The sequence below is a fragment of the Heterodontus francisci genome, chromosome 46 (assembly GCF_036365525.1).
Source record: "Heterodontus francisci isolate sHetFra1 chromosome 46, sHetFra1.hap1, whole genome shotgun sequence".
NCBI classification, from domain to species: domain Eukaryota; kingdom Metazoa; phylum Chordata; class Chondrichthyes; order Heterodontiformes; family Heterodontidae; genus Heterodontus; species Heterodontus francisci.
In genome coordinates this window covers 18,835,386-18,860,857 of record NC_090416.1, presented here as the reverse complement: position 1 = coordinate 18,860,857, position 25,472 = coordinate 18,835,386, and the positions used below count along the sequence as shown (strand labels likewise).

Below are 25,472 nucleotides of genomic sequence, written 5' to 3'. Positions count from 1 at the left end.
AGTGAGTCATAAGGCTGTGAGTTCAAACTCCGCCCCAAAACTTGGAACACAATCTGGGCTCACTTCAGTGCAGTACTGAGTGGGTGCTGTATTGTCAAAGATGCCTTACTTTAGATGAAGCTATTAAAACCGAGGAATTTCTTCCAAAGTTCTAGTTATCACTCTTCCTTCAAACAACACTGTCAAAACAGAGAACAACTGGTCATTTATTTCATTGTTCTTTGTGAGAGCTTGCTGTATCCAAAATAGCTGCCACATTTGCCTACATAATTGTATTGATAAGGATTTTTGATATGTGAAGCTTTGTGGAGTTTCAGAGGTGTGAGATGGTGCAATACAAGTTAGCCTTTCTCTTGAACCCGGTGCTGCTAGATAGTGAGGTTTTTAACACGGTGTTCTTCAGCCGCTCAGGGAGGACACTGCTGCTTCTACGCAAAAAGCATTCTGGGAAGGGTGACAATGATTGCGGTCACCCTGTGGTCTGTAGCTCTTCTGTCAAACAATCTAGAGGACTGTATCTAATAAACACTTCTTGAAATTCCCTGTTAAGAATTATAGCGCTGGTGTACAACACGACCCACCACAGTGATGTCATCTTCCCCAGAATGGATTGCTTTAAAAAAAAGCAATGGCATCCCCTGGTGGTGAGAGTAAAGTCCCTCCACTGAACTGCACTGAGTACTGTCAGATTTAAACTTGAAGTGCTGGCAATATAAATTACAGTAGAATCCCACTTCAACCATTATGGAAAAAGAAACTTCTGTGGACATCACAAATAGATAGACAAAAAAAAAAGAACTGGCCGGTCATTCATTTTTCCCAGCTACACATGTGAACAAGGCTGGTATCACTCTGGTGGAGTGGGCCCAGGCAAAGAACAGCTGGGGAATAAACCTAGGGCGTACATTTCGCAACTTTCATTTGGTAATAAACTGGCCTTTTTATCTTTCTTACGGAAGGCAAACATATTGTAGTATTAAAGCAAGGAGGATTTGGTGGGTCCGTTGTACGTAAACAGTCCCACAACCTGGGAAGCACCAGATTTTCCTAAAATGGATCCTGCAGGGCCTTAATAGGTGAGAAAGATGATGACTTATGCTGCATCTTATGTGGACTCTAGCTCAGCCTAATCGATAATGGACCATTTTTAACCTCAAGGTTATGGAAGCAGAATGAAAAGTCACAGGCCATAATTGGCCCTGAAAAGCTCCTACTATGAGGGTAAAGTATTGCAACAAAGCCCAAGGCCCTTGGTTCTTAGAAGGAGCCAGCGTCAGCAATGAATTGGACAGTATTCAGTTTGAATGTGTGCACTAAATTCCCTTTGACTATGGCAGCAAAAGACGATAATCTTGAACTCTTACTTACAATTTTATCTTAACCATGGAATAAGTTTGATGGAAAACAGAGGAAAGTGTAATGCTTCCGACATACAAAGTAAAACATCTTAATGTGGCCTAGTAGCAGAGCACTTGCTTGCCAGAGCAGAATGGTATTTGGTTCCAATTCACAGCTCCCCTCGAGGAGTTCCTCAGCAGGCTGGGAATCAAGCTGCTTTCCTCAAAAATCAAGGAAACAAACAGGATAAGATCACTGGCTCTTCAGCTGTACCTGCTCTCATACACCCCCCCCCCAAGTGGCTGGGTGGAAAGTGCAGCTGTCAGAGGTCTTGGAACAGACTGTCTTAACTGCTGCACTACTGCCTCAGTTGGGAAATAAGTAGGTGGTGAGATCACTGACAATCTTTAAAAACAAAATTTGACACCACCACAACAAAACAAGTATACTTGCCCCCAGTGGGGGAACAGTTAGCATGTCAGCGACAGAGATAGATGGAAAAACTGCCAACGCAGGAAGTGGAAAATAAAACATGAAAACATCCAGCAGGCCTGCCAGCGTCTGAAGTGTGGAAAAGCAGATTCATGATTCAGATAGAGACCTTTCGTAAGAATTGAGTTTCAACAAAAGATCCCCACCCAATGTTATCCACGATTTAAAAAAAAAAAATCACGTTTGAGCTGAAGGACTTGATTGTATATTGTCACATTCACACATACACACAGACTACCAGCTGTCTCTCAGAGAATACAGGTTTTGGCTTTCAAAGACAATGCAACTTGAAAAACTTTTTTTTTTTAAAAAAGCTGGACACGGTGATGGTAATATTTCACACAACATACTCACTCAGGAACCTTGTAGACTTCAGAGTACAGTCCTGCCTTCTGGTATTTTTTCTTTGGAGGACGAGGGGCCTTCTTTTCCCTCTGGATGGGTGGTTGCGGACGTGATGTTACTGAATCTGTCAATGCTGTCTTCCCTGCGGTCTTTGATGGGGCAGCTGCTTCTGAAGACAACTCGAGGGAGCTGGTTGCAGTGAACAAAGGCACAGCAATTTATTACTCTCTGTCCTGGTCAATGTGTTCACACTTCATGCAATATTAAAATGCTTATAGCTCTCATCAACTGAAACAGCAATTAAACAGAGCTTCCCCATCACAGCAAATTCCCTCAAAATAATTGGACCTTTGCCCTTGAGATTAAGATGCTGGGTTTCAAAACATCTGGGGCATGGGGACTCCAAACATTTTTCTTCATGGACCCAGAGGCTCAGGAGTCACCGATAAAGTTTAAACTCACATTCCTATTAACATTCAGGTATCTCAGATTGCAAATACTAACAGATTTTGTATTTCAATTTAGGATTTAGCCACAACTGAAGCAACAATAGCTAGAACATCTTTCTCCAAACATCTGGACTCACACAATTCAAACAAGATAAACTAGCAAATATAAGTACAAATGGGACAGAGTTTGCTAAAGTTGAAAGGGACAGACTGCCAGAGCCCAAGAGGCTGCAGTTCAGACATTCCTGGTCTAGTGCCAGCCTACACTTGTCGCTCTAAATGGAGTTTGTTGGGCTGGTCACTCCGAGAACCTGACTTGATTTCAAAACTCAGCCTTGACAGATATTTTAACTTGGCTATCCTGTATTGGCAAGCTTTGCTGGCTTAGTCAGGCCAACAGAAAAAGAGTGTCCAGCAATGGCAGAACAACCCATATGCCATTCTTCCCCCCTGCAGTATAAACATTTATGAAATCCATAGACCCAAACCCCCTCCAGGCCAGATACAGAACAAAAGAAAGTCATTTTACTTTAAGAAACTATTAAAGATTTACTAGTGCTGTTATAAATTAAGAAAGTTATCCTCAATTTTGACTGTCATATGGTTTGTACTGTTGGTGAACAACGATGGAGTGTGGGACACTTTTGACAACTGTGTGCTCATACAATGCCTGTGACAAGAGAGATGTGGAGAATGATTCAAATCCCAGTTCAGATCTTTTTTCTTATCTAGTGTCTGGTGCCGATGGAACACACTCCCACAAGCAGTCAATCTCAACAGGACAGAAATGGAGCAACAACAGAGATACTTACCCATCTTCAAAGTGCCTTTTCCGTTTTACACCCTTCCTATGCTCCGATTGCTGCTGGTTCACACTCTGTAGCACTGATTCAATAACATCCATGATTGTGTCAGACTCCCTGTACTTCTCTGCACTCTCACTCTGCTCCTTGGGAAACACTTCATCTTCCTTAGGAGGCAGAGGGGTACAGAACTGAGAGGGGCTTAAATCCCGCTTCCTGGGTCTCCCTCGTTTGCGTTTCACGATGTTATTACCTGTCCGTGACTGCCTCTGCAATTTTTTTGCTTTCAGAATCTTGTTGACATGGTCTAGGTTCTTCTTGGTGGCCAAGATTTTGTCAAAATTGCACATTCTCCTTGCCTGACACTGAATAGCTTCTATTCTGCCCCTCTTCAGTCGATGGCCAGTAATTAGAGTCTGTTTGTCTGTCGATAACAGGCTATTCTCTGGGAAATCATTTGGAGCAACAGTTTGGGTGGGAGGTGTTTCTGCTCGTTTATTCTGGCACCTTTCCTGACTGTAGTTTTTGCCAGAGGTGGGAGTTATGGGGCTGTCAGAGCGAATAACCGTTACACTGGCTATAACATCTTCTATTGTCTTCTCGATGGCCATTTGTTGTGACCCATCTTGCGTTAAACGCTGTATAACATTTTCAATAGCTTCCTCCACTGGACTTCCTAGCTTTGTACCTCGGGACGCTGATCCTGTTCCTTAAAAGAAAGGAAGTCTTGTTAGAAAAATACAGGCTGTGTACAGCTGCAGCAAGAGGGCCATAAAATAACTCTACTCCTGTCTTTGGTTCCAAAGTAAGAATTTGCACAGTTTACACTATTAATAATGCTTCCAGTTTCCCCAAACACTATTGTTTACAACTCCAAGCATGAACAAACTTACAGATGCATTCTCTTAGACCTGTCATTTCCAGTTTTCCAGGCTCTGCCTACACTTGAAGGAAGTACAAAGTAGGGTATTGCTAAGAAAGGCAAGCCAGTTGTGAAGAATGTTGCTACTTGCATCAGAATTACAGTGGGGTCATACAATTTTGTTTTTAGGTATATAGTATTACTACCTCAGTCCAGTTAATTATATGTTTGAAAGCAAGAGCTTTATTATTACCTAAAAGGTGTCTAAAGAAGTCAAGAAGAAATGTGTGCAAAGCTGCTTTAATCATTTTGGGGTGAAGAATGAAGTCTGCTCAACAATGAAACTGAGAACATGTGGAGCTGTAACAGGAACCCTATACAACAGATTGAAAGGGAAATGATTTGGTGCATTGGAATTCTACACTTGGAACTAGAATGTGTTCAGCAGAACTGGGCTGTAGTAACAAGAGGGCAGATGAATCCTGCTGCCTAATGGCAGAGGCCAGACACTTGGACCTCTACATCACACACTTTTAAGTATTCCAGCTACTACAAATGCTCAAGGTAGTGAGATGGGATAGTGTAAATTGCAGATTTGATGAAACCAACAAGCAGTGCTCACGGAGCAGAGGATGCAGCTTATGTTGGGCTTCCCGAATGACAGCAATTTCCCACTCTGCTTCTGCACAGCATTCCATCTAAGAAGTCCACTGAAATTCAACAAATCTCACCCAAATAAGAAGCCCAAGGATTTGAACTTTTGGTGACCTACCAACCAGGAGATAAGAACTCAAGTGCTCAGCAGGCTGCTGCATCCTTGGCACCCATCTCACTGAAATGTTGGGGCAAAAGAATGAGACATCAACAAATGCAGACAAAGAACGGGAGGGAGGCTGGGGTGAGACTAACGCAAACAAACAGAAAGACACAACACATACAGACAAAAAGAGGGAGGGCAGTAAGGGAGAGAGACACATGCACAGAGTGGAAGGGAGAGAGACCAATGGAGACAGACAAACGAACACAATAGAGGGGGAGGGAGGAGAGAAAAAACCAACAGAAACAGAAAGACACACACGCACACAAAGAGGTGGATGCAGGGAGGGGAGAGACCAATATGGATGGACACACACAAACAAAAAATGAGAAAGGAAGGAAAAGAGAATGAATATGCATTTCCCAATTATGTATTATTAACTGAATGTTACGACCACCAGACCACAGCTGCCCTGTTAAGAAGGGGTCATTGTTTTTTGACATATGGTGGAATACTATTTGTCTAAATTGTCCTGTTAACTAAGTATTTTAAATATTTTGGATAATTGATTGTGTATTAATTCCAACACTGTATGGCCTATATGAATTCATTATTAAACTGAGACACAGCATGGAATGATTAAAATGGACATGCAGTGCAGGTCTGGATTTGTCGTGTCTGAATAAACAGTTGCCACTTTATAATAAGAGTGGTTGATTACCATTTACAATGAAGGAGGTACCATTTCTGACTGAGAATTACTCTCCAAACATCTTACCAGACATGTAGAGGGATGAGTGGTTAACCTTTTGCAGCTAAATCCACATTTCTGCAGCCATTTATAAAATGGACAGTCGATTCGCCACAAGGACAACATTCTGACAATGTGTATACTCAGTACAGTGTGAGAGAGAGAGTGTGACAGTGTAGGATTTGTGGTATAGAGTGCGATAGGATAGAACAGCTCAGATCAACTTATAAACAGCAAGAAAAAAGTTCATGTATTTTACAAGACCATTGGACCCTTTAGTGTCCCACTCTTTAATCATGGTCCCAAACTGCTCTCCACATCAGACTATTCCCTTTCTTCGCCTCTCCAATGGTGAATGCCCTCTGTTCAAGTTTGCCAACAAAACCACGGTATTCCCTGAAACTTTTGATCATGTGACTAGTATGATTTTACAAATTACTTGTGTTTTACTTGGATTTCACTATGTACTATCTGCATTCCATATTTGACAAATAAATGCTCTGTCAGTACCACACCAGGAGGATTATTGCACAAGCCTTCAGAAAACGTATTCAGACATGTAAAAGCCTTGGTTATTTCACCTGTCTCCCTTTCTTGAAGGCACTGGTTTTTGCTGGGGTATCAGGCCTGCAGGCTCTGAGCGGTTTCTGGTACCAGAAAGCGGCCATCAGCAGACGAACCCATGGCCGAGGCATGAGGGGGCTGTGGAAGCTCAATCGCTGAGCATGTTCAAGACAGAAATCGATAGATACCTGGATACAAATGACATCAAGGGATATGGGGATAGTGCGGGAATGTAGCGTTGATCTAACTGAATGGCGCAGCAGGCTCAAAGGACTGAATGGCCTACTCCTGCTCCTATGTTCCGATGAGAGCCAATCTGATGATGGCCTCATCAATGGAGGAACACAGGAACTTTTCAGCAGGGGCCACCAAATAGAATAAAGGAACAGAATCCAGACTGGTTCTTGTTCTCTCAAGCCATATGCAATGAGGCCAGAAAATATAATTACTTTCTTAAAGAAGGGCCTTTGGATACAACTTATGGGAAAAGATGCACAGAGTTTGCAAGTTCAAAGAATGTTTACTTCTCAGATGGCACTTCAGTAATGACTAAGTTAAAACATTATCATTAGCCGATTACAGTTTATGAACCTGCCATTACTATAATCACAGGTTTACACTGACTTATTTCAGGCAGTGTTCCAGGTACAATCAGACTGTTGAGCATATGTGCCGATTTGCTTAAATTCTCCTGAATACGTGATTTCAATGACAGACTATTTGGGTTACAATGAAAAAAAAACACTAATTCAGTTGGGCAGCAGATGTACATTAAAAAGCAGAGGCAGATTGACACTGAACCCCTTTTTTCCTGAAATGGCATTCTCTCTAATTCACAGATATTAGGAGACCAGTGAGTAACAAGGCTGGAATTCAGGCAGGCAGTTTTGGTGATGTCATGAACTGCGAAGCCAGTTACAAACGTCAACAGAGCTCTGGGACTGAATTACTGCCAGAGAGTCACAGCCAGACAGTCTTTGCTTTATGTAGCTTGGAGTTTATTTTGTGATGCTCATTTAAGATTTCATTTCTGCTATATGGTGGGCCAGCTAAACACTGTGAAGACACTAATGTTGATTAACAGTTGAGACAGGACAGTATTGTAAAAGCTGCAGCTACCTGGAATCCCATGATGCCACAGCTGTGCTGTATTCTGCAGCATTACCTTCACCCAAGGCGGAATCATGTGGGTTAAGATACAGATCAGCCATGATCTAACTGAATGGTGGAACAGGCTCAAGGGGCTGAATGGCCTCCTCCTGTGCCAACTGTAGAGAAAGACTGACTCAGTGGGTAGCAGCCTTGTTTGAATCAGAAGGTTGTGGGTTTGTGCCCCATTCTAGGGCTCGAGTCCATTATCTGGCTGACACTCAAGTGCAGTACTCAGAGTGCTACATTGTTGTAGATACCACCTTTCGAATAAAGTGTTAACTTGAGACTCATTCTGCCTGCTACAGTGTACAGTAAAAATCTCACGGTATTATTTGAAGAGCAGCAGTGAGCTCCCCTGCAGCCTTGGTCAACTTTGATCCAACACTACGCAAACAGATTACTGGTCATTTATCACATTTCTGTTTGTGGGGATCCAGCTGTGTGCAATTTGGATTTCATGTTTGCTTACATAACAGTGACTAAACTTCAAAAGTAATAAATGGGCTGAGAGTGCTTTGGGACATCTGTATTAAGGTGCTGTGTAAATGCACATATTTTCTTTCTGCTCACTTGCACCACCCAATGACGTTCTTGCTGGCACTATAGTCAAACAACTCCGTTTCTGTTGGTTAAATCGGAGTGAGAGCTGGAACTTACAGTATAAAATCAGAGGTAAACATGCCCTGTTGGCGGCTGGCTGCAAAAAACCCTCTGGCTTTCTTTGGAGTGAGCAGGTGATTTATTTGAATGAATGGTCCCTTTAAATTTTTTTATGCATGATAATTTAAAGGGGTCGACTTAAGAGCGCAGGGACTTTTCGGCTGCTGCGCAGCTTACAGAGAACATTGCTTGGGTAGCGAGGGGAAGAGGAACAATGACCGTTACAGATGTCAATTGTTTCTAATGGTACAACAGTCTCTTAAACAGGGGTAATGTTCAACAAACTTAATAAATTAGTCTTGGAAAGTATCCAAAATACAATCAAGGGTGGATGTACAATACCAATTGAAAGACCTTGATTTTGGGTGTCCCACACCATTTATTCACAGTTTAGATAAAAAGGAAGATCTGCAAATCAGAGATAAAAATTAAAGAAAATGCTGTAAATACACAGCAGTTCTGTCAATATCTGAAAAGAGAAGACAGGCTACTGTTTCAGGTGGATGTCCATTGTTGTATTACTGTCCTGTTCTATTTCCATATTATCTGCACAATGGTCTTATAGCAGAAGGGTAAACTGACTGTCCCCGTTCAACAAACTATCCCTCCTCTCCCCTCTGCCTCACACAGATGGCAGTGCCTTGCTGTTGTGCAGCTTACTATCCAAAATCTCACTTAAACTGACAGGAAAGTTCTCAAGAGTAGAAGGAGAAGCCTGAAGTCCTAGCCACAAGCATCTGGATGTCTGAAATTTTACAATAGTTTCCAGCAATAAAAACATTTTATTTTTAGATTTAAATAGTTAACCAAGCTCAAACCCTCAGCTAATATGTAATATTTGTTGGAGACCTTACGTAAAAACAATGGTCATGGAATATTTCTTTCAACCCACAACTGCAAGGTCAAAGCTCACAAATAGTCTCAAAGATCATCTTCATTTTCCCTCCTCTCATGATAGTGTCAACTCTTGCTGGGGTATAGCTCTATGAACGTGGCAGCATCCCATATCATGTATGTCCAGATAATGTGTTACCATGCTGTTCTATATCACAAGATACATCACATCCAAGTCCAAATCTGTCCTAACCTGACATATACCAAAATCCACCTTACAGCAAAAAATCACTGGCCCTTGATCAAGAGTGGGAACCCAGTCCAATCCCAGCCAAGCATCTGGGCGTGGAAACCCACTGTAGTACTCGTACTAATGCCTTGATTGAGGTAAGCTAACTCAAAGACTGGGAAGCAACATTAGCATTCTGCTCTGCAAAGCTTACGACCACACCTCTGGCTTGTTAAGGGAGTGGAAGGCTAAAGGTCAATTTGATAAAAGGTCATCTGATTTTCACAGAATGAAGTGGCTTAAGCCACTTTTACAAAAAACATCCAAAGGGGATTTTCAGGCAGGTATGATTTCATTTTAAAATGCTAAAAATAAGACATCAGGGTAAATAAAATTTGAGAAAAAGTTACACCATTGAGACCTCAACAGTTTTCAACAGGTTTGATGAGCATTTGATTTAAGTAGAAGGACCCACCACAAGTCGAGAACAAACCTTTTCTGCTGGTGAAATTAATGGTTTATCAACGTTAATTCTTTGCAGAAGGGTTAACATTTAGCAATCATGCAGAGAGTCACTGCTGATACCTATTAGGTACAACAAAGTAACCAGTACAATGGGCTCCCACTTTAACTGGGATATTAGGATTCAATAAAAGAAGCGCTTTTACTAGAACAATTTGAACAAATTATTAATTAGGATGGGGGTTATAAAAAAACATGTGCAATGTCAGGACATGTTTGATCAAACTGCAGAGCATATACTAAGTATTTTTGCCGTTTTCACTTCAAAGAGGGAGTCATAAACATGCACTATCGGAGGTTGTGATGTATCGGGCCATAGAATAGTAAAGGGTGTGTTATGTGGTTACTGTGTCAGTGAGAGAACCATAAACAAAGATTACATGAAAGGTCATGGTACCATGAGTGAGATCATTTTTGTTATCAGAGATAAGCAGGTGATACAATTGAGAGAGCTGTGTCATGTGGCTTTTCAGTAACCAAGGCTCCTACAAACTGGATTATATTCGAAATCACAAGGTTAGTTATCCTGGTTTGTAGTGCAGAGCATACAACCATCAGGGGAGTCTCATGTGGTTTCTGTTGGTGGGTTAGATCAAGAGGTTACAGCACGACTGTTACAGTGAGGGGTAGCTAATCACTGGCACTAACTCTCCACACGTTACTACTAGGATTCTCAAAGAAATCAGCAAGTGCAACAGATGGATGTTTTTCACATATCAAAGACCAGATAATATAACTATGGTTAAAACATTTGACTAATGTGACCCAGAGGACAGGCAATGGAAGAATGCATCTAGTCTGATCTGATCTTCAGTCTTGGGTTACAATTAGGAGTTGCAAGTTTGTGATTGCTTCATCGCCTTTGTTCCATTTGGATTATGTGGGCACAGTGTTTCCAGCAATCAAAAAAAGGATTAGAAATATGCTTCACGGGGTAATTTTTGACTCTGTACAACAAACAGGACAACCCATCATACTTTCAAAAAGCACAGAGAAGTCCACAATCCAATGTATGAAATGAAACCGAGCAACCTGTTGAAAGGTTTTAAACAGAAAGAGTACCAATCCTCCTTTCCATTGCTCACCACAATAGTTCTTCACAATGCACACCCACTGGCTTTGCCCATTCACATTCTGCTCTGGGGAAAGACAGCTGATGTTGTTGAAATAAACAAAAACAGATCAGTGAAAAATTATGTTTAATACTCAGTTCATTAGCTGGACAGTTGACAAATGTACTGTCTGCAAAGCAATTAAGTACAATCCAAATTAATTGGGGTCAGGTCTCAGCAACATAATATTATTGTTTAATATTATCAGTTCCGAAGAAGGGTCACTGATCCGAAACGTTAACTCTGCTTCTCTTTCTACAGATGCTGCCAGACCTGCTGAGTGATTCCAGCATTTCTTGTTTTTATTTCAGATTTCCAGCATCCGCAGTATTTTGCTTTTATAATATTTTTGTTACCATGTAACATGTGCCGATTAAAGGTCTTGGTTGAAAAAAAAAAGAGAGAAAAGTAATAACGCTAGCTGGAAAACTGGCTGACAAACAGAAGGCAGGATAGCAAGTTCTTGTATGTGGATGCTAAGTGAAGGCAAGACCCACAGCAATATGGTGGACTCTTAAATGCCCTCTAAAGTGGCCTAGCAAGCCACTTTTGTATTCATGGGAGCGGTACAGCACCACCTTCTCAAGGGCAATTAGGGATGAGCAACAAAGGCCATCCTTGCCAGTGGCACTCGCATTCTGTGAATGAATATATATATTAAAAAAAAATACACAACTGAGTAGCTGAGGACTTATATCAAAGCAGTGGACAAAGCAATGGGGTTGAGAACAAGAGAGCAAAGACAGATTCTCCTGGCTGAAGAGGAACATTTGATAGGTTTCTGGCGGTGAGAAGGGAAAATGACAGAAGAAAAATATGAATTCTGGACTTGCCTGCTGAAGTTGCACTCTCTGACGGAGTTCTCCTTCTGGTGGGGCTGCAACCAACATTGTCCTGATGCCTCTGTAGTGCCTGTTTGTCCTGTGCTGGCTGCATACCTGTAGATTGTATTGAACAAGAACAATGAAAATAATGCAACAGAACGAATATCTTAGCTGTTATTACACTGGACATCATCCTTAATTATTGGGCCATCAAGGATGTTATTCCTGTAGTTTTAAGAGCTACAGAATTTTGGCAGCAAATTCACATTCTCAATGCTATTCAAAGTTCTGGAAGAGAATGGTGGCTCAATATGGAAGAATCATCAGATCCTTCATCCATGTAAAACATAGGCTTGCAGGACGGACATAAAAACAATGCTTAATGTGGTTTAACACTTTTTCGTTTGACAATGCTATCACCTAAAGATCAGTTTGCTGGTGTATCCGGAGGCAGCACCAGTCATAGCAACAATGCAACAGGCAAAGGCAGAGGGCCACTATCCTTCCTCACTGCTGTACAGGCTGATCAGTCAACCCACCTGTACAGGCCAGCAGAGTAGTTTTCCATTCAGTGGTGCACATGGACCATCTCCAGCCGCTGAAGAAAGTAGAACTGCCAGAAAACACATTCATCTGTTGAAACTTAAAAAAACACACACACAACCTAACAGAAAATGAATAACACAATGAGCCACACAACAGTCTGACTTCATCCAACAACTTGTATCCTAAGGCGCTTCACAGACATATTATATAACAAAATATGACTCTCAGCCATATCCGCTGCCTGAAATTATTAAATACAATGTCCAGCAGGACATCAACAGAACAACTATATTAAAATAATCACAGCTCGCCTGACAGGCACTTCATATACAGCTTGGAATCCTGGTTGCTGTGAAGATTCATTTGAACTCTGCTTCTTATGTGAACAATTGTTTAAAGATAGCCCTGCTCGAAGTCTCCACCTTTCAGTTCATGCACATATCTGCTTATTTTTGTAGTCAATAAAGTTTGACTGGATCCTCATTTGTAAAGGAAACCTTGTTATAACAACAAGGGTCCACTGTATTCAAACTTTCACTAGCAGATCCAACTGTGAAATACAATTCAGGCACCGGGAACAAACAAAGGCCGTGACAACAGAGGAGCACAAACTATATGTTACTCGAGGCATTGTAAAGGTGCAGAGTTAAAGCATGTTAAAGAAGTGATACTCCATTCAGTTGACAGTCTTCTTCGGCAGTTCCTTGGGATGGAAGATGACTTGCTTGCACTCCGGTTCGATGGGTTCTGAGATGCATGACTCCAATGCATGATCTGCAGACTCTGCCGCATGAAGGGCAGGTGGTGCTTGAAGGGTCAGGTAGCTAAGTAGCTTGGACGATGCCTTGACTTTGCTTCTGGCTGTTCGCTACGAAGTCCCTCTAGGTGTACGATGCCTTCCCGAATGAGCTTTCTCCATCTAGGATGGTCATGAGCCAGGGACTCCCACAAGTCAACGGGGATGTCTGACCTCTTCAGGGATGCTTTGAGGACATCTCTAAAGCGTTTCTGCTGTCCTCCTGGGCGTCTCCTGCCGAGACCAAGGTTGGAATAGAGCAGCTGCTTCGGGAGTCTGGTGTCAGGCATGTGAACAACATGCAAGTCACTCATGTCTTTCAGCTTTTGAAATGAATGGAAGTGAGGAGACCTAGAATTGAGGTTCAATGTATACTTTTATGTACTAGGACACAAGACACAAGGACTACATTGAAAAATAACATTCAATTTCCAGCTTTTTGTGATCAAGAATGGGAACCCTAGTCAATTTTTCCCCCTATTGAACTTATGAGCACAGAGACTAGTTAAGAGTGTGTCTATCTCTGCCCTTTCTCAACTCAGCTAACTCATTCAAGACTAGGGATTGGCCCTCGGTGCTTTTTGTTTGTGTGGTTTAGCGGTATGGTCAGTGGTGGCTTTACCCACCAGGTCAACTGCGGAGCTGATATTTCATGGAAGGCGATGTGGAAAGAATAATTAATGTTAATTTCACCTTCTGAATGGAGCCAGTGCTGCTTTTGATCTGCCATGAGAGAATGGTCTAGTGTAAACAAAGAACAAAGAACAGTACAGCACAGGAACAGGCCATTCGGCCCTCCAAGCCTGCGCCGATCTTGATGCCTGCCGAAACTAACACCTTCTGCACTTCCGGGGCCCATATCCCTCTATTCCCTTCCTATTCATGTATTTGTCAAGATGTCTCTTAAACGTCGCTATCGTATCTGCTTCCATCACCTCCCCTGGCAGCAAGTTCCAGGCACTCACCACCACCTGCCAGAATTTCCACTTCCCATGGCTTGACATCCAGTCTTTTGGTTGGTACCTCTCTACAGCAGTAAAGCTGAAACCAGGATCTTAAACAGATTAAAATGGGGCAGTCAACCTTTTCAAATAAAATAGTGCTTTCACTAATTTGCTTAGCTGTCAGATCCCTATAAAATTATAAACATAAATTAGGTGGGCAGACGAAGACTGGTCTTATCATTTTGTATTTGACACAAAACGTAACACACACTGCTGAACATGACAGACACAGTTGAAAAGTTAAGCTGCATTATTTTCTGGACCTGAAGCTTCCTATATCAGTTAAACCACAGCCACACATGGTTTTAATTGAGTCTCACACAGACTGATTGAAAGGAATATGTTTCATCTGACTCATATGAATCAAGAACACCAGAAGGGCTGTATACCACTCCCCTGCACCAGCAATTTTGGCTTCAGATTTTCAGACAAGTTTTTCATCAAACTGATCAAGATTGCTCAACTCAACTGAAAAGTTCTCAGCATAAACCAAGTGCGTGATCAAGACCTGCGAAACTGCTCTCTCCTAAATTCACTAGCGCATTTAACTCATCACTGCTCAACCAGTCAAAAATACTTTTGCACGTACAAAGTGGGGAGAAAGGAATTGTCACGAGTGACTAACATGGCCATAAGTGGCACTACAGTACGTCATGTGGCTACTAACACTTCCAGTAACTTAACAGGTTGAATAAATTATACTGGAATCATTTTAGCAGTTTGTTTCAAAACAGCCTTCCTTTCAACTTCTAAATTTGTCGACTTAGAATGAGGGTGCAATGTTTGCAAGCATTCCAAAGAGCCCCAGGAAACCAAATGTACTGCAGCATAAAATGAGGTACATGCTCCAGTGAATGTTCCACAAAACAGCACTGCATCAATTACATGAACCAATGTGGTTGACTCTTAACTGCCCTCTGAAACAGCCTAGTGAAAGAATTGAAAAAAAGAACCAAGCCTGCAACTTTTATGAAAGGACGGGGTTCAATATCGTTTTTCATGAATTACACTGTTAACTTCAAATCTGAACAAAAATACTCCCTGGTGTGAGTTAATATTCAACTCTGTAACCAGAAACACAAAGCCAGAGTTTTAACGATGAATGACCAAACACAGTATTGAAGATGGGCCAAGTAACCTATTTCTGTGTTGTAAACATTCTATGATTCTAAAGTAACTATTACAAAGAATTCACACTTGTCTGACATGTGATCTGACATTAAATTTTGGAGAAGCAGCAGGTTCCTTCAGCTGAACATCGGGAAGGCCAAAGCCATTGTTGTAGTACTTGCTGTAAACTCTGCACCTTTGGTTGCAGTAGCTTGCCCCTCACTCAGGCTGAATAAAACTGCTCACAATCTCAGTACTGTGTTCAAAGTATCCTCTTCAGCAAGATCTCTTACTTCCACTGCGCCACTCCTACCTTAAAACCCTTCATTTGTTACCTCAAAACAAGGACACATCCTGTCCTGCACTAAGGGTCACTTGCTCATGACCTCTGGACTTGGCCACTTACGCTGGCATCCCGTCTCCCAAAGCACAAAATCAAAATCCTTGTTCTCACCTTCAAGTTTCTCCACTTTCTTTGTACTTGCCTGACCCTATAACCTCCCCCAGTCATACATCCCCTTCTGCATCCTACAGTCAGCAGACCTCTGCACATCCCATCTCCCTCTGCTCTCCCTCCCCAGGAGGAATTAAGAGTGTAGCAGAAATAAAGCATTAAAGCGTATTGGAAAACAGCAAGAAAATGGGATTCAAGTAGAAGAGCAAGCAGCAACTGGAGAGTCAGCACCAGCTGACACAATGGGTCAAATAGCCCCCTTCTTTGTTGAAATATCTACAATGATTCTATGGTGTCTACATTATGTATTTATTAGGGTGGTCATCTGGAGTTGCATTTTATACTGAGGTTTCTGTTGATTTGACACAGCATCTGTTGCCATGGCTCCAGGATGTAACAGATGGAAACAGTGGTGACATTTACTGAAGTGCAAACAATCAATGCTGATTGGTTCTGACCAAGTAATAATTTGACAAAAATACATTCCATTTGCAAGAATGTCAGAATTTCAGAATGAATACCCAGTTTTTTGGCAGCACATACAGAAAGGAGACAACAGACAAAAATCATAGTAATCATCTCCTACGCATAAAAGCAAGGTGGCTGTCCACGCTGTACCAAGTCTTTGTGTCAACTCCAAATGAACTGAATCTATTCCTAGGCCTTGGCAGGGTTATGAAAAGAATGATTTCAAAATCCTCAGACCCCTCTCAATATTTGCCCCTTACAAGATATGTTTCCCTCTGAAGTATGGGGCGGAGGCACCAAATCATGCTGTATCAGCTCTCTCCGGTACCAGTCTAAAACCATAACACCCAGAAACTTCTTTAGTCTAGCAACAGCAGCCTCACAGCTCCAGCGACCTGGGTTCGGTTCTGGGTACTGCCTGTGCGGAGTTTTCAAGTTCTCCCTGGGACCGCGTGGGTTTCCTCCGGGTGCTCCGGTTTCCTCCCACATGCCAAAGACTTGCGGGTTGATAGGTAAATTGGCCATTGTAAAAAAAAAAAAATTGCCCCTAGTGTAAGTAGGTGGTAGGAGAATTGAGCGTAAGTGGGGATGAGAGGGAAAATGGGATGAAGGTAGGATGAGTATAAATGGGTGGTTGATAGTCGGCGCGGACTCCATGGGCCAAAGGGCCTGTTTCGGTACCGTATCTCTCTATAACAATATTTTAATCCCATTAATGTGTACAGCTTTAAAGTTTAGCTCACATGCACCTCAATGCCCTCATTCTAAAAGATCCTGAAGGGTCTGCTCCTGCCATCATCATCCAATGGAAAAAGTTAACAGCAAATCTAGAAAGAACAAATTCAGATCAGGTGACTTGGTTTATTACTGACAGTTCAGGAACCACAAAGCAACAGATTTCCACTAATGAGTTCCTTTTAAATGGAGCTCTACTTTAGCATGAGGTTCCCAGAGCAAACAGACTTCCGGTTACCAAAGTACTTAACGTCAACGGGCGGACAAGAACAGAAGTCAGAGGAAACTCACAGCCACCTCATAATAACCACCAGTAACCGAAAACTGAAAACATCTTAGGTTGTGCCAACTACTGTCAGAATCAGATAGTCGATCACTTACTTAAATAACTGAAGGTGTAACTATAATCTGGTGGATCAACTACCAAAAAGACTACACAACTTCTTGGTTAATGTGTGCTTAGTGTTTGAATGGTTCAGTACGGACACCATGGCTGAACAAAACAATTCATTCAGATTACATTTTTTCAGCAGCACGTTAGCCATCCCAGTTAGTAACACAAGGACCAAAATCTATGTGCTATTTTTAAATCCAAGCGAACGCAGCAGTATTTTTCTGAACGGATCCGAATAAAAGTGCTACAACTGGTAACATACAGACAGTAGGTTTGCCACCTTTGGCAAAGTCAAAAACTGGATTGGATGGGGCACATTTTTACTGAAAAGGCTATAAAAGCATGTGCCAAATGGGCTCAAACCCATATACAAGAACATGAGCACAACCCTTTAACATGCAGCAGACAACAAACAGACATCTGTTGTGCCGCTTTTCTTCCTCAAAAATACTGGTAGCGATCCCCAGAACTGGACTATCCAACTGAACAACTTAACTGCAATGCAAAACAAAAGGTTTGCTGAATGAGCCATTTGTTGAATGGACCTTGTAGATTATCTAATTACTTAAAACATTTGCTCAACTTGAATATATAATATATAAAAGTTATGCATTGAAACAGGCCTCAAAATGAAGACCAGCCAACAGCAACAGGGGTCATTGAGAGACAGCACAGTGAGGTATCGCGCGCACTAAAGCCTGACTACCCGACTACATGTGTCGGGTTCAGGTCGGGTCAAAATTCTGAGTCCAGCCTTCAGGCTCAGGTTGGGTCGGGCTGGACACTGCTTCCGGGGAAGTCATGGGATCAGGCTTACCCATGATTGCCCACAACTCCAGCTGCAGGAATAGCCTGCTGCCGGAACAGATGAAGGAGATTCACATCGGGTCAGGTGCAAAAAAAAATTAAAGGGCTCAGGTTTTAATTTTATACCCGAAGCAGGCTTTAGCACGCACAGTGAGGTGTCACGCACGCACGGCCTATCCAGCACAGTGAGGTGTCACACACACACGGCCTATCCAGCACAGTGAGGTGTCACACACACACGGCCTATCCAGCACAGTGAGGTGTCACACACACACGGCCTATCCAGCACAGTGAGGTGTCACACACACACGGCCTATCCAGCACAGTGAGGTGTCACACACACACGGCCTATCCAGCACAGTGAGGTATCACACACACACGGCCTATCCAGCACAGTGAGGTGTCACACACACACGGCCTATCCAGCGCAGTGAGGTGTCACACACACACGGCCTATCCAGCGCAGTGAGGTGTCACACACACACGGCCTATCCAGCGCAGTGAGGTATCACGCACAGCCTATCCAGCGCAGTGAGGTGTCACACACGCACGGCCTATCCAGCACAGTGAGGTGTCACACACACACGGCCTATCCAGCACAGTGAGGTGTCACGCACAGCCTATCCAGCGCAGTGAGGTGTCACACACACACGGCCTATCCAGCACAGTGAGGTGTCACACACGCACGGCCTATCCAGCACAGTGAGGTGTCACACACACACGGCCTATCCAGCACAGTGAGGTGTCACGCACAGCCTATCCAGCGCAGTGAGGTGTCACGCACACACGGCCTATCCAGCACAGTGAGGTGTCACACACACACAGCCTATCCAGCGCAGTGAGGTGTCACACACACACGGCCGATCCAGCACAGTGAGGTGTCACACACACACGGCCTATCCAGCACAGTGAGGTGTCACACACACACGGCCTATCCAGCGCAGTGAGGTATCACGCACAGCCTATCCAGCGCAGTGAGGTGTCACACACGCACGGCCTATCCAGCACAGTGAGGTGTCACACACACACGGCCTATCCAGCACAGTGAGGTGTCACGCACAGCCTATCCAGCGCAGTGAGGTGTCACACACACACGGCCTATCCAGCACAGTGAGGTGTCACACACACACAGCCTATCCAGCGCAGTGAGGTGTCACACACGCACGGCCTATCCAGCACAGTGAGGTGTCACACACACACGGCCTATCCAGCACAGTGAGGTGTCACGCACAGCCTATCCAGCGCAGTGAGGTGTCACACACACACGGCCTATCCAGCACAGTGAGGTGTCACACACACACAGCCTATCCAGCGCAGTGAGGTGTCACACACGCACGGCCGATCCAGCACAGTGAGGTGTCACGCACAGCCTATCCAGCGCAGTGAGGTGTCACACACACACGGCCTATCCAGCGCAGTGAAGTGTCACGCACAGCCTATCCAGCGCAGTGAGGTGTCACACACACACGGCCTATCCAGCACAGTGAGGTGTCACACACACACGGCCTATCCAGCACAGTGAGGTGTCACACACACACGGCCTATCCAGCACAGTGAGATGTCACACACACACGGCCTATCCAGCGCAGTGAGGTGTCACACACACACGGCCTATCCAGCGCAGTGAGGTGTCACACACACACTGCCTATCCAGCACAGTGAGGTGTCACACACACAAGGCCTATCCAGCACAGTGAGGTGTCACACACACACGGCCTATCCAGCACAGTGAGGTGTCACACACACACACGGCCTATCCAGCGCAGTGAGGTGTCACACACACACACACACGGCCTATCCAGCGCAGTGAGGTGTCACACACACACACACACAGCCTATCCAGCACAGTGAGGTGTCACACACACACGGCCTATCCAGCACAGTGAGGTGTCACACACACACAGCCTATCCAGCGCAGTGAGGTGTCACACACACACACACACAGCCTATCCAGCGCAGTGAGGTGTCACACACACACGGCCTATCCAGCGCAGTGAGGTGTCACACACACACGGCCTATCCAGCGCAGTGAGGTGTCACACACACACGGCCTATCCAGCGCAGTGAGGTGTCACACACAAGGCCTATCCAGCACAGTGAGGTGTCACACACACACGGCCTATCCAGCACAGTGAGGTGTCACGCACACACGGCCTATCCAGCGCAGTGAGGTGTCACACACACACACAGCCTATCCAGCGCAGTGAGGTGTTACACACACACGGCCTATCCAGCACAGTGAGGTGTCACACACACACAGCCTATCCAGCGCAGTGAGGTGTCACACACACACAGCCTATCCAGCGCAGTGAGGTGTCACGCACACACACACACGGCCTATCCAGCACAGTGAGGTGTCACACGCACACGGCCTAACCAGCACAGTGAGGTGTCACACACACACAGCCTATCCAGCGCAGTGAGGTGTCACACACACACAGCCTATCCAGCGCAGTGAGGTGTCACGCACACACACACACGGCCTATCCAGCACAGTGAGGTGTCACACACACACGGCCTATCCAGCACAGTGAGGTGTCACACACACACGGCCTATCCAGCACAGTGAGGTGTCACACACGCACGGCCTATCCAGCACAGTGAGGTGTCACACACACACGGCCTATCCAGCACAGTGAGGTGTCACACACACACGGCCTATCCAGCACAGTGAGGTGTCACGCACACACGGCCTATCCAGCGCAGTGAGGTGTCACACACACACACGGCCTATCCAGCGCAGTGAGGTGTCACGCGCACACACACGGCCTATCCAGCGCAGTGAGGTGTCACGCGCACACACACACACAGCCTATCCAGCGCAGTGATGTGTCACACACACACGGCCTTACCAGCGCAGTGAGGTGTCACGCGCACACACACACACAGCCTATCCAGCGCAGTGATGTGTCACACACACACAGCCTATCCAGCGCAGTGATGTGTCACACACACACGGCCTATCCAGCGCAGTGAGGTGTCACACACACACACAGCCTATCCAGCACAGTGAGGTGTCACACACACACGGCCTATCCAGCGCAGTGAGGTGTCACACACACACGGCCTATCCAGCGCAGTGAGGTGTCACACACACACGGCCTATCCAGCGCAGTGAGGTGTCACACACACACAGCCTATCCAGCGCAGTGAGGTGTCACACACACACACAGCCTATCCAGCGCAGTGAGGTGTCACGCACACACACACATGGCCTATCCAGCGCAGTGAGGTGTCACACACACACAGCCTATCCAGCACAGTGAGGTGTCACACACACACGGCCTATCCAGCGCAGTGAGGTGTCACACACACACAGCCTATCCAGCACAGTGAGGTGTCACACACACACGGCCTATCCAGCGCAGTGAGGTGTCACACACACACACGGCCTATCCAGCGCAGTGAGGTGTCACGCACACACACACACGGCCTATCCAGCGCAGTGAGGTGTCACACACACACACAGCCTATCCAGCACAGTGAGGTGTCACACACACACGGCCTATCCAGCGCAGTGAGGTGTCACACACACACACGGCCTATCCAGCGCAGTGAGGTGTCACGCACACACACACATGGCCTATCCAGCGCAGTGAGGTGTCACGCACACACACACATGGCCTATCCAGCGCAGTGAGGTGTCACACACACACAGCCTATCCAGCGCAGTGAGGTGTCACACACACACAGCCTATCCTGCGCAGTGAGGTGTCACGCGCACACACGGCCTATCCTGCGCAGTGAGGTGTCACGCGCACACACGGCCTATCCTGCGCAGTGAGGTGTCACGCGCACACACGGCCTATCCAGCGCAGTGAGGTGTCACGCGCACACACGGCCTATCCAGCGCAGTGAGGTGTCTTGTCTCTCTCGCACGCACACGCGCACACACAGCCTATCTAGCACAGTCAGGTCTCGTGCTCTCTCTCTCTCACAATCCAGCACAGTGAGGTGTCACACACACACGGCCTATCCAGCGCAGTGAGGTGTCACACACACACACACACACACACAGCCTATCCAGCGCAGTGAGGTGTCACACACACACGGCCTATCCAGCGCAGTGAGGTGTCACACACACACGGCCTATCCAGCGCAGTGAGGTGTCACACACACACGGCCTATCCAGCGCAGTGAGGTGTCACACACACACAGCCTATCCAGCACAGTGAGGTGTCACACACACACGGCCTATCCAGCGCAGTGAGGTGTCACACACACACACAGCCTATCCAGCGCAGTGAGGTGTCACGCACACACACACATGGCCTATCCAGCGCAGTGAGGTGTCACACACACACAGCCTATCCAGCACAGTGAGGTGTCACACACACACGGCCTATCCAGCACAGTGAGGTGTCACACACACACGGCCTATCCAGCACAGTGAGGTGTCACACACACACGGCCTATCCAGCGCAGTGAGGTGTCACACACACACACGGCCTATCCAGCGCAGTGAGGTGTCACACACACATGGCCTATCCAGCGCAGTGAGGTGTCACACACGCACAGCCTATCCAGCGCAGTGAGGTGTCACACACGCACAGCCTATCCAGCACAGTGAGGTGTCACGCACAGCCTATCCAGCGCAGTGAGGTGTCACACACACACGGCCTATCCAGCACAGTGAGGTGTCACGCACAGCCTATCCAGCGCAGTGAGATGTCACACACACACGGCCTATCCAGCACAGTGAGGTGTCACACACACACGGCCTATCCAGCGCAGTGAGGTGTCACACACGCACGGCCTATCCAGCGCAGTGAGGTGTCACACACACACGGCCTATCCAGCACAGTGAGGTGTCACGCACAGCCTATCCAGCGCAGTGAGGTGTCACACACACACGGCCTATCCAGCGCAGTGAGGTGTCACACACACACGGCCTATCCAGCACAGTGAGGTGTCACACACACACGGCCTATCCAGCACAGTGAGGTGTCACACACGCACGGCCTATCCAGCACAGTGAGGTGTCACACACACACGGCCTATCCAGCACAGTGAGGTGTCACACACACACAGCCTATCCAGCACAGTGAGGTGTCACACACACACGGCCTATCCAGCACAGTGAGGTGTCACACACACACAGCCTATCCAGCACAGTGAGGTGTCACACACACACAGCCTATCCAGCACAGTGAGGTGTCACACACACACAGCCTATCCAGCACAGTGAGGTGTCACACACACACGGCCTATCCAGCGCAGTGAGGTGTCACACACACACACGGCCTATCCAGCACAGTGAGGTGTCATACACACACAGCCTATCCAGCGCAGTGAGGTGTCACGCACAGCCTATCCAGCGCAGTGAGGTGTCACACACACACGGCCTATCCAGCGCAGTGAGGTGTCACACACACACGGCCTATCCAGCGCAGTGAGGTGTCACACACACAAGGCCTATCCAGCACAGTGAGGTGTCACACACACACGGCCTATCCAGCACAGTGAGGTGTCACACACACACGGCCTATCCAGCACAGTGAGGTGTCACACACACACGGCCTATCCAGCGCAGTGAGGTGTCACACACACACAGCCTATCCAGCGCAGTGAGGTGTCACGCACACACACACACGGCCTATCCAGCACAGTGAGGTGTGACACGCACACGGCCTATCCAGCACAGTGAGGTGTCACACACACACAGCCTATCCAGCGCAGTGAGGTGTCACACACACACAGCCTATCCAGCGCAGTGAGGTGTCACGCACACACACACACGGCCTATCCAGCACAGTGAGGTGTCACACACACACGGCCTATCCAGCACAGTGAGGTGTCACACACACACGGCCTATCCAGCACAGTGAGGTGTCACACACACACGGCCTATCCAGCACAGTGAGGTGTCACGCACACACGGCCTATCCAGCGCAGTGAGGTGTTACACACACACACGGCCTTTCCAGCGCAGTGAGGTGTCACGCGCACACACACACACACACACGGCCTATCCAGCGCAGTGAGGTGTCACGCGCACACACACACACAGCCTATCCAGCGCAGTGATGTGTCACACACACACGGCCTATCCAGCGCAGTGATGTGTCACACACACACGGCCTATCCAGCGCAGTGAGGTGTCACACACACACGGCCTATCCAGCGCAGTGAGGTGTCACACACACACACAGCCTATCCAGCACAGTGAGGTGTCACACACACACAGCCTATCCAGCGCAGTGAGGTGTCACACACACACACACACACAGCCTATCCAGCGCAGTGAGGTGTCACACACACACGGCCTATCCAGCGCAGTGAGGTGTCACACACACACACACACAGCCTATCCAGCGCAGTGAGGTGTCACACACACACAGCCTATCCAGCACAGTGAGGTGTCACACACACACAGCCTATCCAGCACAGTGAGGTGTCACACACACACACGGCCTATCCAGCGCAGTGAGGTGTCACACACACACACAGCCTATCCAGCGCAGTGAGGTGTCACGCGCACACACACATGGCCTATCCAGCGCAGTGAGGTGTCACACACACACAGCCTATCCAGCACAGTGAGGTGTCACACACACACGGCCTATCCAGCGCAGTGAGGTGTCACACACACACACGGCCTATCCAGCGCAGTGAGGTGTCACACACACACACACATGGCCTATCCAGCGCAGTGAGGTGTCACACACACACAGCCTATCCAGCACAGTGAGGTGTCACACACACACGGCCTATCCAGCGCAGTGAGGTGTCACACACACACACGGCCTATCCAGCGCAGTGAGGTGTCACGCACACACACACACGGCCTATCCAGCGCAGTGAGGTGTCACGCACACACACACATGGCCTATCCAGCGCAGTGAGGTGTCACACACACACAGCCTATCCAGCGCAGTGAGGTGTCACACACACACAGCCTATCCTGCGCAGTGAGGTGTCACGCGCACACACGGCCTATCCTGCGCAGTGAGGTGTCACGCGCACACACGGCCTATCCTGCGCAGTGAGGTGTCACGCGCACACACGGCCTATCCAGCGCAGTGAGGTGTCACGCGCACACACGGCCTATCCAGCGCAGTGAGGTGTCTTGTCTCTCGCACGCACACGCGCACACACAGCCTATCTAGCAGAGTCAGGTCTCGTGCTCTCTCTCTCTCACAATCCAGCACAGTGAGGTGTCACGCGCACACACACACACTATCCAGCACAGTGAGGTGTCAACCGCCCGCACTCTCACGCCCGCAGCCTATCCAACACAGTGAGTTGTCTCACACACACACACAATCTAGCACAGTGAGGTGTTGCGCATATGCAGAGACACACACCGGCATGACATAAGCTATTTTGAAATTCAAACCATCACAGAGCAACTTTGATTGCATTAGCTAGAATCCTGGTTTCTGGAAACAAAAAGCCACAGCACACAAGTGCTGGTGATGAGAACTATAATTTCATAAAACAGTTTAATAATCACCTAGGACA

General features: G+C 46.6%; 1 protein-coding gene across 8 annotated transcripts in view; it reads right to left on the bottom strand.

Annotated features, from left to right (window-relative positions):
• ash1l (ash1 (absent, small, or homeotic)-like (Drosophila)) overlaps positions 1–25,472 on the bottom strand; it is a 271,172-nt gene that overhangs the window by 124,786 nt on the left and 120,914 nt on the right. For 7 of the 8 annotated variants that reach the window (XM_068022902.1, XM_068022896.1, XM_068022895.1 and 4 more), the window contains 3 exons: positions 11,704–11,808; positions 3,437–4,136; positions 2,185–2,364 (listed from right to left, as the gene is read on the bottom strand). In XM_068022902.1, coding sequence (XP_067879003.1) covers positions 2,185–2,364; positions 3,437–4,136; positions 11,704–11,808 — 985 coding nt within the window. The remainder of the gene's footprint in view (positions 1–2,184; positions 2,365–3,436; positions 4,137–11,703; positions 11,809–25,472) is intronic. The other variant, XM_068022898.1, reaches the window with a different exon arrangement.